Source organism: Labeo rohita, chromosome 13 (genome assembly GCF_022985175.1).
Source record: "Labeo rohita strain BAU-BD-2019 chromosome 13, IGBB_LRoh.1.0, whole genome shotgun sequence".
NCBI lineage: Eukaryota > Metazoa > Chordata > Actinopteri > Cypriniformes > Cyprinidae > Labeo > Labeo rohita.
Window position 1 is genome coordinate 29,508,591 of NC_066881.1, and position 16,238 is coordinate 29,524,828.

The 16,238-nt window shown below is 34.7% G+C and overlaps 1 protein-coding gene across 1 annotated transcript; it reads right to left on the reverse strand.

The window, feature by feature from the left end:
* Positions 1–426: 426 nt before the first annotated feature.
* Positions 427–15,767, reverse strand: capn2a (calpain 2, (m/II) large subunit a). Its single transcript, XM_051126331.1, has 21 exons — positions 15,313–15,767; positions 15,010–15,079; positions 12,676–12,794; positions 11,344–11,477; positions 9,276–9,444; positions 9,110–9,193; positions 8,843–8,928; positions 7,833–7,901; positions 7,589–7,749; positions 7,025–7,194; positions 6,905–6,916; positions 5,829–6,040; positions 4,802–4,838; positions 4,644–4,709; positions 4,482–4,539; positions 4,340–4,404; positions 4,159–4,227; positions 4,005–4,083; positions 3,765–3,881; positions 1,928–1,986; positions 427–1,838 (listed from the first exon to the last, which is right to left on the reverse strand). The coding sequence occupies exons 1-21, from the start codon at positions 15,547–15,549 to the stop codon at positions 1,815–1,817; spliced, it is 2,097 nt and encodes a 698-aa protein (XP_050982288.1). The 5' UTR covers positions 15,550–15,767; the 3' UTR covers positions 427–1,814.
* Between the last annotated feature and the right edge of the window lie 471 nt (positions 15,768–16,238).

The window sequence follows — 16,238 nt, forward strand, 5'->3', positions numbered from 1 at the left end:
TCAGCAGTAAAGACACTGGTTAATAAAATGGGATTAAATACATAAAGGATATTTGTTTTATTTAACATATTTATCATATTCTGAGTTTGCATTTCACAGTTTTTATTCATTTTGAGGAATACTGAATCTGTTTTTTGTGAGTGAGATGAATTAATGCATGTTCACATTTAGTCTAGACTTGGCAATCAGTAAATGGGGAAAAAAGTAACTGGCGTTACTTGTTTGAAAAAAAAAACTCAGATATTTTCTTAGAAATTCAAAAGTGATGCGTTACTTTACTAGTTACCTAAAAAAAGTAATATTATTATGTAACTCACATTACTTGTGATGAGTTACCCCCAACACTGGTTGTAAAAAATGATTGACATAAATTCTCCTAAGATGTGGACACCCTGAAAGTCACTGAATAACTTTAACACTGGAAAATAATGTTACAAATATTAAAAGATTTTATTTTTTTTTCTACAGCAACAAATTCCAAATGGTCCACAATACAAGTTATATTTGCATTTACACTAAGAAAATACCAGTGCTTGCAAGGCAGTAAAGACAAGTAAACTTGGTTTCAGCTTAAAAAATTAATTCAGTAAAAGTATACAATTCAAATGAAAACCATAAAAAAATTAATGGAGTCTGTGCACTGAATCTAAATTACAGTTTTGTGGCTTTACAATATCATGGTTCATGGACTGTTATAATGTAGCTGTTTTTTAGACAATTAAAGACAGATGTAAGTACAAAACACCTCGTTTTGCTGCTTGATTTGCGAATTGTCTAACCATGTTATTTTAATGTATTATCTTAATTATGAGCATGCTGCTTTGTAGTGCAAACAGTTTTACCGTTTACTGCACGTTGTTATTCTTCTTGTTATTTCCCTATAGCGGCTAATGAACCGCAAGTCTCACCCATAGGCTTACTTCCGTGTTAAAGAGAAAGGTGGATAGGAAACACATCTACACTGAAGTAAAAAAATCCTGCATTTGTCAAATGATTTCATCAGGTCTGTAATTTCACTGTTGGCTTACTGTTGTCTGCTAGTTTTACATTTTCTTAAAAAATGTGAGCAGTGATTTCTCAAACAAACAGCAGCCCTATATGTGGTTGCTTACTGGCCAAAAGGTTTGGTATGATAATCTGGTGCCTATATATAACTCTGATTGCTCTTTCCATATAAGTCTATATGACCAAGTGAAAATCATGCAACTGATCATTTAAAGTAATTGCACAGTTCTCCTCAACAAGCCACACCATTTGGAGCAGCAATAAAATCAAAACAGTGATGCCTTGCAAGCACCGCAACAAAAGGAAAGTGCATTACAAATATAACAACAGGAAACTATACTTGTATCTTTGTAGCAAAGTACAGTGGAAACATTTACAAATTCCAATTGGTCCATTATACTATTTGTGACCCTGGACCACAAGACCAGTCATAAGTAGCATGGGTATATCTGTAGCAATAGCATACATTGTATGGGTCAACAATATATATATATATATATTTTTTTTTTTATGCCAAAAATCATGTAAGTTTCCTTCAGTAAGTATATCAAAACTTTTTTGCACCCTCAGATTCCAGATTTTCTAATAGTTGTACCTCGGTCAAATATTGTCCTATCCCTAACAAACCATACATCAGTGGAAATCTTTTTTATGATGTATAAATCTCAGTTTCATAAAAAAATTGATCCTTATGACTGGTTTTGTGGTACAGGGCCACATTTAAGCATTTAGTTATATTATGGTTTTCTGTGCAAGTTAACTAGCACAATAAAAATACTATATAATAATCATAATAATCCTCTGGGCCTTTAAATCATAGCAAACGTCAGCCACTGAAAGAAAGAAAAAGAACCATTTAAAATGCTCGAAATTAATAAACATTAAGTTATACAGCACTATTAGACTGCAAGATGTTCAGTACCTGGAAGAAGTCCAACTCAATGAACCCACTGCTGTCTACATCAATCCTTTTGAACACTTCTGCAAAAGTTAAAAAAGAAGAATTTGCTTTTAATGGATATAAAAAACTTAAATGTCAAATAATACATACAACTGAATTACTGCAAACATGCTGCACACACAAGGTGGTAATGAAAGTCATAACATTTTGAAAAACCTTTTTGAAATTCTACTTAACTGAAAGATAAAGGGGTCATCGGATGCCCATTTTCCACGAGTTGATATGATTATTTAGGGTCTTAATGAAAAGTCTATAATATACTTTGGTTAAAAATTCTCAATGGTTGTGTAAAACAACACCCTTTTTACCTTGTCAAAATCAGATCTGCAAAAATCATCCCATTCTGAGGGGTTGTTCCTTTAAATGCAAATGAGCTCTGCTCGCCCCGCCCGTCTCTTCTCTCTGCTGCTCTGAGAGATTGTTTACTTTAGCCGCATTTAGCGCGTTTCGCCGTGAAACTTGCTAACTAGCACGTTGTTAGGAAAGGTGATTGCAGAGATTCATAAAAAAACCCTTATATATACTCACTTCTGCTGTAAGTGAAGCTGGATCACAAATGATTTGCGTGAACATAGATGAATTTATGTAGATCGGGAGATGCTCATGTCAATCAACTATCATGGGAGTGGCCTTTCGATTTGAATAAGGGGATATTATTTTACAGATTAATTAAAAACCATTGCATGGATTTTTGTCATAATAGGGTAGATGTGTACATACACTGCCAACACACATTAATGTTAAAACAACACGTAAAAGTTTACATCCAATGACCCTTTTAAAAAAAGTCTAATTTGAGACAATTCAGAAAGTATGTAATGAATGAAGTGATGAACAATGCTGCCAACAAACCTCAAGTACTTTATAGCCATACAGTTCTTTAAAAAACACCATTAAAAGGGTCATCGGATGCCCATTTTCCACAAGTTCATATGATTCTTTAGGGTCTTAATGAAAAGTCTCTAATATACTTTGATTAAAAATTCTCAATGGTTTTGTAAAACAACACCCTTTTTACCTTGTCAAAATCAGGTCTGCAAAAATCATCTCATTCTAAGCAGTTGTTCCTTTAAATGCAAATGAGCTCTGCTCACCCCGCCCCTCTCTTCTCTCTGTGGAAAGACGGTCTTGTTTACATTAGCCGCATTTAGCCACGTTTAGCCGCTGAACTTCCTAACTACCACGTTATTAGGAAAGGCGATTGCAAAGATTCATAAAAAAACGCTTATACACACTTCTGCTGTAAGTGAAGCTGGATCATGAATGATTCGCGTGAACATAGAGGGATACATGTGGATCGGGAGGCGCATTGCCTTCACAAACAAATGCAAATCTACTGCATCTTCAGTGGCTCAGATATCGGGAGTAAATGACGACCACTATGTTCATTATTACATCCAGCAACACAACACCTCAATCGCTCAATCGGAGATATTCTTGTCTAACTTACATCCCTGCTGTGGCATCAAAACATGGAAAGTTACTGGACTGTGACAGCTGGTCTAAGGTAAGAGCTCATGTCATTCAACTATTGTGGGAGCGGCCTCTGTTGGTGTGACGTCACACCGACAGGCATCTGAGAACGGCTCGATTTGAAAAAGGGGATATTATTTTTACAGATTAATTAAAAACTACTGCATGGATTTTTATCATTATAGGGTAGATTTGTACATACACTGCCAACACACATTAATGTTCAAACAACATGAAAAAGTGAACTTAGCATCCGATGACCCCTTTAAAACCTATAATTAAAAACATATTTCAACCAATTAGGAAAAAAATGAACTGATCTTACTGAACATCATCTCCAGGCGCATCACACAGGACACAAAGTTATCAAAGTCGATCTTCATGTCTGTGTCTCCATAGCGTGCAGCCAGATTCTGATGAATGCAGTCATTCAGAGAGAATCCTGTGCAACGATTACCAATAACTCAAGTTACTTTGGGGTTACTTTGAAGTGTCACTTACTGCTCCTTCATTAAAAACTCATTTTAAAACTAAAAATTTGAACGAAGGTCAAAGGTCAGCGTACCTGCTTCCTTTAAAGCCATCCGCATCTCTGGTGTACTCATGCAGCCGGACCCATCCATGTCATTCTTCTTATAAATGGCCTAAAAAGACAACTATTTTATCCCAAGACCCATGACGTTTGCACTTTTTATATGCCAAACTTAAGACAAACCTACCAGATACTTTTGAATTTTCTTCCAAAGAGTGGCAAACTCAGCTAACCCCAGTTTACCATTGCCACTTTCCTGCACTAGAGTTAAGTCAAACAGCTTATGACTCTCATTAATACTAGGTTAAACAGAAGTGTATCTCTGGACATCTTAAACAACTGCCTGTTGGAGTATTTGTAAAGGATACATCCATGAGGTTCACCATGACCCTACACGTTTCCATACTGAAACCATCTGTCTTAATATCTGTTCCTGTAAGGACAAGACAATTGGTTTACTAAATATCTATATGAATATGTTTTTAATCAGTAATTTCAGAAAAGACTTACTTTTTGCGACTATTTTGTTGAAAATTGTTCGCAGCTCAGTGGCAGAGATTTCCATGTCCTTAGGCAAGAGCAAACATTATTACATTTTTATGTATTTTGGTCAAACATGTTTCTTGTTAATCAAGGTATAATTTATATTATGCAGGGTCTAAAATAACTCACATCCCCTGCAAGTTTAGTAAACAGTCCCCTAAAGCCAGCATCAACCTCTTCTTCAGACACTGTCTCCTGAGGGGTCAGAAAAAAGGTTTATTGATGATATTCACATTAATAAAGTCAATGTTAGCATTGTAGCGGGAACACAGAAAAATAGGATTTACATCATCTATGTTTGCCTCTACAGGGTCATCACATTGTCTGGAGGAAATAAAAGACACAGAGCAGATAAACATATGGGTGTATCACATACAAAGGAGAATTTCACAGGTCATATGGCACCTCTTCTTAAAAAACTGAGTAATACTACTACTACTATTACTACTTGTAGTATCAGTAAGATTTTATGCTCATTGAGGCTGTATTTATTTGATCAAAAATACAGACAAAACAGTAATATTGTGAAATATTATTGCGATTTCTAGTATTGGTTTCCTATTTTAATATACTTTTGAACATAATTTATTCTTGTGATGCAAAGCTTAATTTTCTGCATCATAACTCCAGTCATCAGTGTCACATGATCCTTCAGAAATTATTCTAACATGCTGATGTTTAAACCTGTTGTGCTGCTTAATATGTTTTTGGAATCTGTGATACTTTTTTTTTTGATTCTCTGATTAATAAAAAGCAATTATTCAAAATAGAAATCTTTTATAACAATGCAAGTCTTTACTATCAGTTTTCATCCATGTAATAATTTCTTTTAAAAAAAATATACTGACCTCAAACTTTTGAACAGTAGTGTATATTGTGACACAAAATTTATATTTTAAATAAACACTGTTCTTTGGCTTTTTATTTATCACAGAATCCTGAAAAAAGTATCTGTTTCCAACACTTATCATAAATCAGCATATTAGAATGATTTCTGAAGGATCATGTGACACTGAAGACTGGAGTAACGATGCTGAAAATTCAGCTTTGCTTCACAGGAATAAATTCTATTTTGAAGTATATTAAAATAGGTAACCGTTATTTTAAATTGCAATAATTTTTCACAAAATTACACTTTTCTGAATTTTTGATCAAATAAATGCAGCCTTTATGAGCATAAGAAACTTCTTTTAAAAAAACATTAAAAATCTTAATAATCCCAAACTCTACTTATATACCTTTTTTAATTTGACTACAATTATTTTGGTGACTACAAACTCTAGGAAAAAGGAAGAATTTGCTGAATTTCCTTACTGCATCTCAGACTGTTTCTCGGAGAACACACGCACACAGAAGTCTCCGTTCTTGTGCGGTTCGAATGTGGAAGGGACGATGAGATATTCTCCAGGAGGAAGTTTGAACCGGGTGCTGACTTCTCTAAGGTTGATAAAGGTCTCGGATCGAGCTTTCTGAGCGTGGGTCAGGAAATAGTTCTTATCCAGATGAACGTCCTTTTGCCCGCGGAACTGTAATGAGGTGGTCAAGAACCAAAAGTAGAATAAACCAGAGTGGTGTTTGCCTGAACAAAAGTCAACGCTACTACGGTGTTATGGCTGGCTGCCAGGGTGGCTTGGGTGATTGCTAGGGGATTTCTCTGTGGTTAATATTAGCTAGTATTTTTACCAAAATACCAAAAGAAATTAAAGGAGAAGTTCACTTCCAGAAAAAAAATGTACAGTCATCCAAGATGTTCATGTCTTTATGTTTCTTGAGGAAAAAAATTCAGGAATTATCTCCATAATGGACTTCAGTGGTGCCCCCAAGTTTGAACTTCCAAAATGCAGTTTAAATGCAGCTTCAAGTGGAACTAAATGATCCCAGCTGAGAAAGAAGGGTCTTATCTAGCAAAACAATCTGTCATTTTTGAAACAATAAATTAACAATTTATATACTTTTTAACCTCAAAAGCTCATCTTGTCTAAGTCTGCATGACTGCATGGTGTTTTCTTCCCCAACTTCAAAATCGTCCTACATCGTTGCAGAACTGTTCATTTTTTTGTTTTTAAAAAAGTATATATATACACTTTTTAACCACCTTTTATATAATTTTTTATTATTGTTTAAGAAAATGAAATTGTTTTGCTAAATAAGATCCTTATTCCTCAGCTGGGATCATGTTGAGCCCTTTGAAGCTGCACTTTGAATCCACTTTATAGAGAAAAATCCTGGAATGTTTTCTTTAAAAAAACATATTTCTGAAAAAAAAGACATGAACATTTTGGATGACATGGGGGTGAGTAAATTATCAGGAAATTTTTATTCTGGTAGTGAGCTAATCCTTTCATGCAATTGTTTGGGAAATCCTTTTCAAGTTACTCCATTGTTCTCACCTGGGGAGGCACCTAGAATAAAAAGAAAAAGAATAGTTTTATGAACAGTGCACTTTACGAGTTACGTTGTTAAATTTACAAGAAAGGAGACATAAAACATTCGTATCTTATCAGCCCCACCTCATAGATGGCATAGCCAATGGTGTGCATGTCCTCTCCAGACTTCCTCAGCTGACGCCGGTTCTTCTGTATCAAGCCAATCACCACACTGCAGCCCACTTCATTATCATCAGGATCATCATCTTCCTCCTCCAGCTTGATCTTAAACTGAGGATTCATCCAGAAGGTGTCTGAGGAAGACAAATAATTAAGATGACAATTAAAGCAACAGGTTACAGTACATAGTTTCTTAAATTGCACATTTCACATGGATTTTTTTTAACATAAAAGTTTTTTAAATGTTTTTGAAAGAATCATGGAATGCTCAGAAGTACAATAAAATAATAAATAAAAATATAGTAAAAACAGTAATATTGTGAAATATTACTACAATTTAAAATACCCTTTTTCTATATGAATATACGTTAAAATGTAATTTATTTCTGTGGTGCAAAGCTTTTTTTTTTTTTTTTTTTTTACAATTCGTACAGTGAACACAAAGTCCAAACTCATGTCAAACTTGAGCTGATGTTGTCACACCCACTTAAATCATTTGGTTGGTTACAGAAATATAAACATGGTTACATGGATGGTTCCTGCAGCCGCCAGCTGTAGAGCCTCTTCTCCAGGTGCCATCGAATTTACTCGTACTCCAGTGTTTGACAGAGTCTGATGTCAGCGTATCTGGGGTCAGAGTGCAGATCTCTATGCGGGAATAATGCCTCACAAAATCTGAGAATGACATCCTGCACAAGTGCAAACATGTAGTGAATAATTGTGCCAAAATAAGCTTCAGTGATGCAGTTATATGGTTTTAACTGAATTTTACCAGAACTCTCCATCTTCTGCCTTCACATTCTCACGCTCAGACGGATCCACAGCATTCCATTCAGAAGAGCTAAAATACACAGCAGTAAAGTCAAGCTACAGTTGACGTCAAAAGTCGACACCCCCCTTTCACCCCCCTTTTTTTGTTTAATGATAGTTGTTCATAAGTCCCTTGTTTGTCCTGAACAGTTAAACTGCCTGCTGTTCTTCAGAAAAATCCTTCAGCTCCCACAAATTCTTTGGTTTTTCAGCATTTTTTGTGTATTTGAACCCTTTTCAACAATGACTGGATGATTTTGAGATCCATCTTTTCACACTGAGGACGACTGAGGGACTCGTATGCAACTATTACAGAAGGTTCAAACACTCACTGATGCTTCAGAAGGAAAAACCATGCATTAAGAGCCGGGGGTGAAAACTTTTGAATGGATAGTTACAGATACTTCCATGTTTCCCAGAAGACAAAATAAGTCAAATTTATCCAGATCTTCAAATTCCAAAAGTTTTCACCCCCCGGCATCCAATCATTGTTGGAAATGGTTCAATTACATAAAATTGCTGGAAAACCAAAGAATTTTGGGACCTGAAGGATTTTTCTGAAGAACACTGGGCAGTTTAATAGTTTAGGACAAACAAGGGACTCTCAAACAACTATCACTAAACAAAGAAACAGCTGTGGATTATTCATGTAACAACACAGTATTAAGAAAAAGGTGTATGTAAACTTTTGAATGGGGTCATTTTTATAAATTCAGCTATTATTTTCTCTTGTGGACTATATGTAAACGTCTTTTATGTGAAATATCTTATTTAGATCAGTAATAAATAAACAATAACATGCATTTTGTATGATCCCTCTTATTTTGGTAAAATAATTAACATTTTGTAGTTCTTAAAAAGGGGGAAGTTCACTTTTAAACCTTAACACTACAACAGCTTCATTACAAGCTTATGCAACTGCATAATATATATCTTAATAAATGAATATTGTTTTGAATTTTTGGGTCTTACTTGTCACTCCAGGCTCCTGTCCATTCCACCTGACCCCAAGGATTACGAACTCTGACCAGCTTCTCCTTTCTGCCTCGGTAATTAACCTGACAAGATTATAGAAAGTACGCACATAAAAGTGAATAAGTAAAATACTACTTTTAGTGTACGTCTCCTTTAACTAAGCAAGCGTAAAAGAAACCAATTGAATTCAGTCTAATCCAAGGCATTATCTGTAATAGTAATGCCAAAAAAGCCCCAAAAATGAAAGACACTCAGATGACTAACCTCAATTGCTTTAGTAAGAGAGTAGGCATGTCCTTTCACAAGCTTTTGAGAAGTGATGGCCTCTGAGTCTGCTGCACTGGTGATCTGTAGGAAATAAGCATTCTGTTTTACTTCATCTTTTCTGACAGGATTTTAATTTTTGGGTGAACTAATAAAGAGCTCATACATCTATGGAGCATCCCAAAAGAGCTCCAGATTCCAGGGCCTGCTTGATGATTTGAAAAATGTTGGACGGGGCGCGTTTCAACTCGAACGATTCTGCAATCCCACCAGTGAAATCCTCGAAACCCTCTGTGGTGGAACCTCCAGACAGAGCTTCATAGCAACCATTCACTCTGAAAGAGAGAACACGATGTCACACAAGTGTGCAAAAAAAGAGAGAAACAAACTACCAGCATAAGATATAAAAGTATCATATGACATTTGGGAGCTGCGTGTGTATGACTACTGATCACTCTGCAAGATTCCTGACAAGAATGTATCACAGTTTCCACAAAATATTGAGCAGCACAACCGTTTTCAACATTGATAATAGTAAGAAATGTTTCTTGAGCAAGCAAATCAGCATATCAAATAGAATGATTTCTAAAGGGTCATGTGACACTGAGGACTGGAGTAATGATGCTGAAAATTCAGCTTTGCCATCACAGAAATAAATTACTTTTTAATCAAAAAAAAAAAAAAAAAAAAAAAAATATATATATATATATATAAAACTGTTATTTTAAATGATAATAATATGTCATAATATTATTGTTTTTACTGTATTTTTGGTCAAATAAATACCTTGGTGAGCATTGCACTTCCCTCAGAAACATTTTGAAAAAATTGACTGACTCAAGACTTTGTTAGTATACATTTTTTTGAATCTTAAATTAAAAATAATAATAAATAATAGTATAATAAATGATAACAATGCTGAAAATTCAGCTTTGCCATCACAGGAATAAATTACTTTTTAAAATATAAAAAAATGTTAGTTATTTTAAATTGTTTAAAATTTTACATTTTTAAATAATCAGTTATTTTAAATTGTAATAACATGTCACAGTATTACTGTTTGTATTGTATTTTTTGATTAAATAAATGCCTTGGTAAACACTAGAGTTCTCTCTCTAAAACACTTTAAAAAATCTTATTGATTAAAATTAAAATTAAATAATAATAAATAACAGTATAATAATAAAACAATTCTGAAAATTTAGCTTTGTCAACACAGGAATAAATTATTTTTTAAAATATAAAAAGTTTTTTTTTTAATTATAATACTACGTCACAATATTATTGTCTTTACTTTACTTTTTTGATCAAATAACTGCCTTAGTGAGCACTAGACTTGTCTCGAAAACATTTAAAAAAATCATATTTAAAATCGTTATTGACTTAGTATACATAAAAAATAAAATCTTAAATTAAAAATAATAATAAATACAACTATAATGATAAATAATAATAATAAAAATAATAAAAAGTCAGCTTTGCCATAACAGGAATAAATTATGTTATAAAATAGAAAAAAATATAAAACAGTTATTTGTCAAAAAATGTCACTTTATTCCTGTTTTATCTGCACTTTTTAAAACAAATAAATGCCATGGTGTGCACTAGACTTCTCTCAGAAACATTTGAAAAAATTCTTATTGACTCAAAACTTTTAGTTAGTATACATTTAAAAATATATATTACATTTAAATTAATAATAAGTAATAGTATAATAATAAAAAATAATGTTGCTAAAAAGTTAGCTTTGCCATCACGGGAATAAATTACTTTTTAAAATATAAAAAAATAGACTTTTGTCAGAACATTATCCTACACTTTTCTCAGAAATATTTAAAAAAATCGTATTGACTCAAAACGTTTAGTTAGTATAAATTTATTTTTATAAAATCTTAAATTAAAAATAATAATAAATAATAGCATAACAAATAAATAAAAATGTTGAAATTTCTGCTTTGCCATTATAGGAATAATTTACTTTTTAAAATATGAAAAAATTATTTTGAAAATTTTATTGACATAAGACTTTTAGTTAGTGTATATTAAAAAAAATCTTAAAATAAGAATAATAAATAATATAATTAAATATAATAATTTTAAATACACTATTTTAAACCAAAAAAAACAGACTAAACAAATAGACCACTTTTAATATGTAAGACAGACTGCAGTTGTGGCTGTTATGCAAGCCAAACACATCTCAAACCCAACAAAAGGACGATTATATGACTCACTTAGCATAGGCCTTCTCCAGCAGGGCGCTCCAAAACTCTGAGCATGTGGCGGAATGAACAAACAGCAACTCTCCATCACGAGTGGGCAATCGATCATCCACCACCACATCCACCCATTCTCCATACTGCCACAACTGCAACCATCAAAACAAATATACTTAAATTAGGGAGGAATCATGGCAGACAAGATTTAAAATACAACCTCATAACACATGAACGCACAGCATCAAGCCTAATATGCCTGCTACATCTGAAAGGCCTGTGAATAATCTCTGGTGTCACTTACAGTTATGATCTGGAAATGATTTAAATGCTTAAACACAATCAAACTTAGTGGCATGGCAAAATGTGGAATTTAAAAATACAAGGCTGAGCACATAGAGGAACTGAGCACGCACTTCCTCTGGGACTAATGCTGTCCGTCTATTGAGTCAGTTTAAGCTTCCTGTCCTGATAAAAACGTTCCAACATCCCAACCCATAAAACCAAGCCAATGTGAGTCTGGGTTGAAGAGTGGTACCAATTATTTGACATCTATCTGTCTAATAACTGCTAGTATTAGACACTCAAAATGCTATATGAACCTATTTTTTTGGCTTTTATTTTAGTATTAAGGTTATCTATAAGCTAGTGTGCTCCAAAACAATTACAAAATTTGCATTTAGAAGACATAAGCATTCAAAACTTACAATCTCTAACTTAATGTCAAGTTAGACATCACCCTGCAATTCAGCTTCTCATCAAAAATTCTGTCCAATCAAATTCTCTCTAGATTATGAAAGTCTAGCCCCCTACACTATAAATAGACAGCTGTGTTTGTATTTTCTGTACGGTGAAAGACATGTAGTGCACTATATAGGAGAATTATTCAGACAGTGTAAATATGCTTTTCACAGGGGTGAATGAATACTGTCAAGTGAACCGCCAGAGACACAATAGCACGGAGTGGACCATACGCACGAGTCGGCGCAGACCACAAAACGTATCGAATATGTGATATTTGAATTCTACAGAGAATGCTATATTTTATAGCGATATGAATGAGACTGTGGCTGTCAAATGTGGCTTTACCAAGCTCAGCAGCTCTGGTCCAAGCTGTGAAACAAACAAACCGCTATTGGCTATTAAAAAAAGGGGACAGGACTGCTTGAAATGGCCCTATCTTCCTATTTCAGTTGAAATTACGTCAAGATATAGAATACAGACGCGTGCTTCAAAGCACTTCAGTGGCTCTTTAAAACGTCATCACTTTGCAAACATCCCAATTATTCAACATATTTCTCTACGCAAGCTGTCCAAGTGCAACATAACTTTCATATCTACTTTGTTTACCTGAAAGTGGAAAATTCCAGCATAGTCTTGCCCGAAGCCCTGGTTGGATGGAACGACACGAGCCAAAACGTCTTCATTAAGGGTTAGGGAAGCAATGGCAGCTAAGAGCCAGCAATCACCTGTAGTTACAAAAAAATAAGATTAAAAAACTTGAAGGCTTCAGTACTCATTGTAATTGAAAAATGGAAAAGGCAAGCAGCTACATAAACGGTCGATTATTTATTTATTTTTTTTAAATTACAATTTATATACTTTTTAACCTGAAATGCTCGTCTTGTCTAGCTCAGTGTGAACTCTGTTTTTTCCGGTCATGACAGTTAGGGTACATCTAAAAACTCAATCTCATTTCCATCTTCAGAATCGTCCTACATCGCTGCAAAAGTACCATCCCAGTGTTTACAAAGTGAACATGCAAAGAAGATCAAACACGCTTTACAAAAAAGGCAAAATAACAATGTAGGACGATTTTGAAGTTGGAGGAGAAAACGAGAGAGGAGTTTTTATACGTACCCTAACTGTCATCACTAGAGGAAAAAACAGATCTTTTTGCTAGATCAGACCCTTCTTCCTTGCATTTTGGAAGTTCAAATTTGGGGGCACCATAGAAGTCCATTACATGGAGAGAAACACTGAAATGTTTTCCTCCAAAAACAAAATTTCTATATGACTAAAGAAAGAAAGATATGAACATTTTGGATGAGAAGGGGGTGAGTACATTATCTGTCAATTTTTACTCTGGAAGTGAACTAATCCTTTAATGTTTGTGATGAACTATCCCTTGAAGACAATTTTTTACATGCTCAAATGCTGACATTCAATCCTCCAGTGGTTTGTTTGTAGGCCTACACTGTTTGTCCTGCCCCAAGATCCTTGCATTCCATAATCTTCACAAAGACAACTCAGTTTAGTGGAATGCCACTAAATAAACCGCCTTTCAGATTCTTCCACAACATATCAGCTGATATGAAATGCCTATAACTCACTGAGCTTAAACACAGTTTCCATTTCAGCTGAATGAATCACACAGATATGACAATATGTTCCGGATGCTACTATGATGTGCAACAACACTGAAAGTGTTACTATAGCAATACTTAAGCTGACAGGGTTGACTGTGGTTTCCTCAACGTGCACTGAAACTATAAGCAGGACTGTAGGACTGAAAAAGCATTTTATTTTACACAACAATTTATGCCACTCTGAAGTGTTTAGCGAGGCTACAAGTATTGCATGACCCTCAAATCAAGCTTATGCACATCTCAAACTGACTAAATAATAAATAAATGAAATAAAAAATACTGCAATCAAGCTTAAATTAATAAATACAAAAATGTGATCCTGGAACCACAAAACCGGGTTAAAATGATTGTTGATGTTGAGTTGATGTTAAAATGAAAATGATGTTTTTTCTTTTATGCCAAAAATTATTAGGATATTACATAAAGATCATGTTCCATGAAAATATTTTGTACATTTCCTACTGCAAAAATATCAAAATTTAAGTTTTGATTAGTCATATGCATTGCTAAGAACTTCATTTGGACAACGTTAAAGGTGATTTTCTTTATATTTGGATTTTTTGGACCTTTAGATTCCAAAATTTCAAACAGTTGTATCTTGGGCAAAAATTGTGCTAACACACCACACATCAATGGAAAGCTTATTTATAATTAAAAATTTATAAATGTATAAATCTCAGTTTTAAAAAATTGACCCTTATGACTGGTTTTGTGGTCCATGGTCACAAATAATATTTTATGTAAAGAAATAAAAAAATGGAGGCAAATGTACAAAAATAGGTAATAAAGTAAAAATTAAAAAATGTCTAGCATGTTAAATAATAAACAGCCGTGTAAGGCAGAGGTTACAAGAATCATCGTCTGTGTTATGCAATGGTGCATAACACACCCCAAATCATGAGGATCTCTCCATCCGGCTCAACAGTTTCATTGCAAGCAAAACAAACACGATAGCTGAAAACAGCAGTGGCTAGTATTTTTCCAAAAAAGGTGCACAAAGACTTCTCTGATGTGTGAGTAACTAGGGTCTCACTTAGTAGTGATAATTAGACAGCAGTTCAATATTAACTCATTATGAGAGCATGCAAATAGTTTAAAGGGGAAGAGAATACTCAAAGACAATGTGTGTGCTTCTAAAAATGTTTTCACATGGTCAAAGGGGATTTCCCAATAATTCAAAACAATAAGAACAATTCCAAGAGAGCTTCATAAAAGGTAAGACAAATTTGGTCAATCTCACATGCTTTTGGAGATTCCTCATAAGGAACACCTTGTGGACTTGTTAGAACTACACTTAGTAGGGGCGTTCACTTACCTAAACCTCCTTGGCAAATATCTGTTCTTGAAGCCCCTCCAACAATAAATTCAGGATTGGAGGTCACTTCCTGCAGAAGTAGTAAAAAGCATTTGCATGAAGATTTGTTCTACAGTGCCTGTTTTCTATTTAAATACTCATGGGATGAGTCATGTGCTGGCATATATTGCTTTTTATGATAATCACATTACCAAGAGTTTAATGCTTCATGCCGCACTAACAATGTAGATAGATAGATAGACAGATTTGAGTAATGATGCATTACTTTGGTAACTACATTTATGTTGCTTTGACAGTACTCACCCCGGGTCTTTTCCACACAATGCCTCTTGTTTTTGACGATCGTGGACCGAGTTCGTTGAAGCCCAGAGATTCGGGAGCGGCTGGAAACGTTGGATCGCAGAACAGCTGCCCTCGGCTCAGACACTCACTTCTCAGACTCTCAAAATTCTGGTTCAGGTACTTCACCGCATTGGTGTTCGTCCCAAAGCCAGCGGCCAGGGCTCTCTTCTTGGCGAGTGTGGATGCCACGCCAGACATTTTCAACTTTTTTGCCCTGTGCTCCTTTGCAGCTGTAAAGTGTGGCAGTGAAAAATTTCTACACTTACGCCTTCACCCACTCCTCCTAGAACAGGCGTGGTCCTAAGCCTGTAATTTTTGGGCCGTTCACACACACACAGAATGCGTTCTGCGTTCTTTTTGCGTTCGAAAACAGCTGGATACAGCACAGCGGAACACGAATAGAACGCAGAACGTCTTTTTCAAAGTGCGCTTATAACAGGAAGTTTTTACATTCCGTTTGTACTTTTTTTTAACTTTTGGTTTGGGGGCAGAGAACTCCAGCTTGGTCTCCTTGCTTGGTCAAGCCGGTCTGTTGACTAGTTTTACATGGGTTTTAAGCCTGGTCAGACTGGTTTTAGTGAGTCTTTTCAGAGGGGATGGTTCCAGGGGCGTTCAGGCTTTCATTCAGTATGAGGGCATACTTTGATATTTGTTTAAAAACTGTTATGGACATAAATTGCCTTTACCTGGAGTACAGAATCGTTCACGGGCTGTTTATGCAGTAAAAAGCGATTTATTCCCAGTATAGTAAATCATCCTGCACTGAATAGGAAAAGTGCGTAAGTGAATGAATCATAACCGTTTGTTTTGTACAAACGCAACTGGTGCCATGGTGTACCTCTGTTATCGACTGTAGTGAAAGTGGCCTTTAGGGAACTTTAATAATA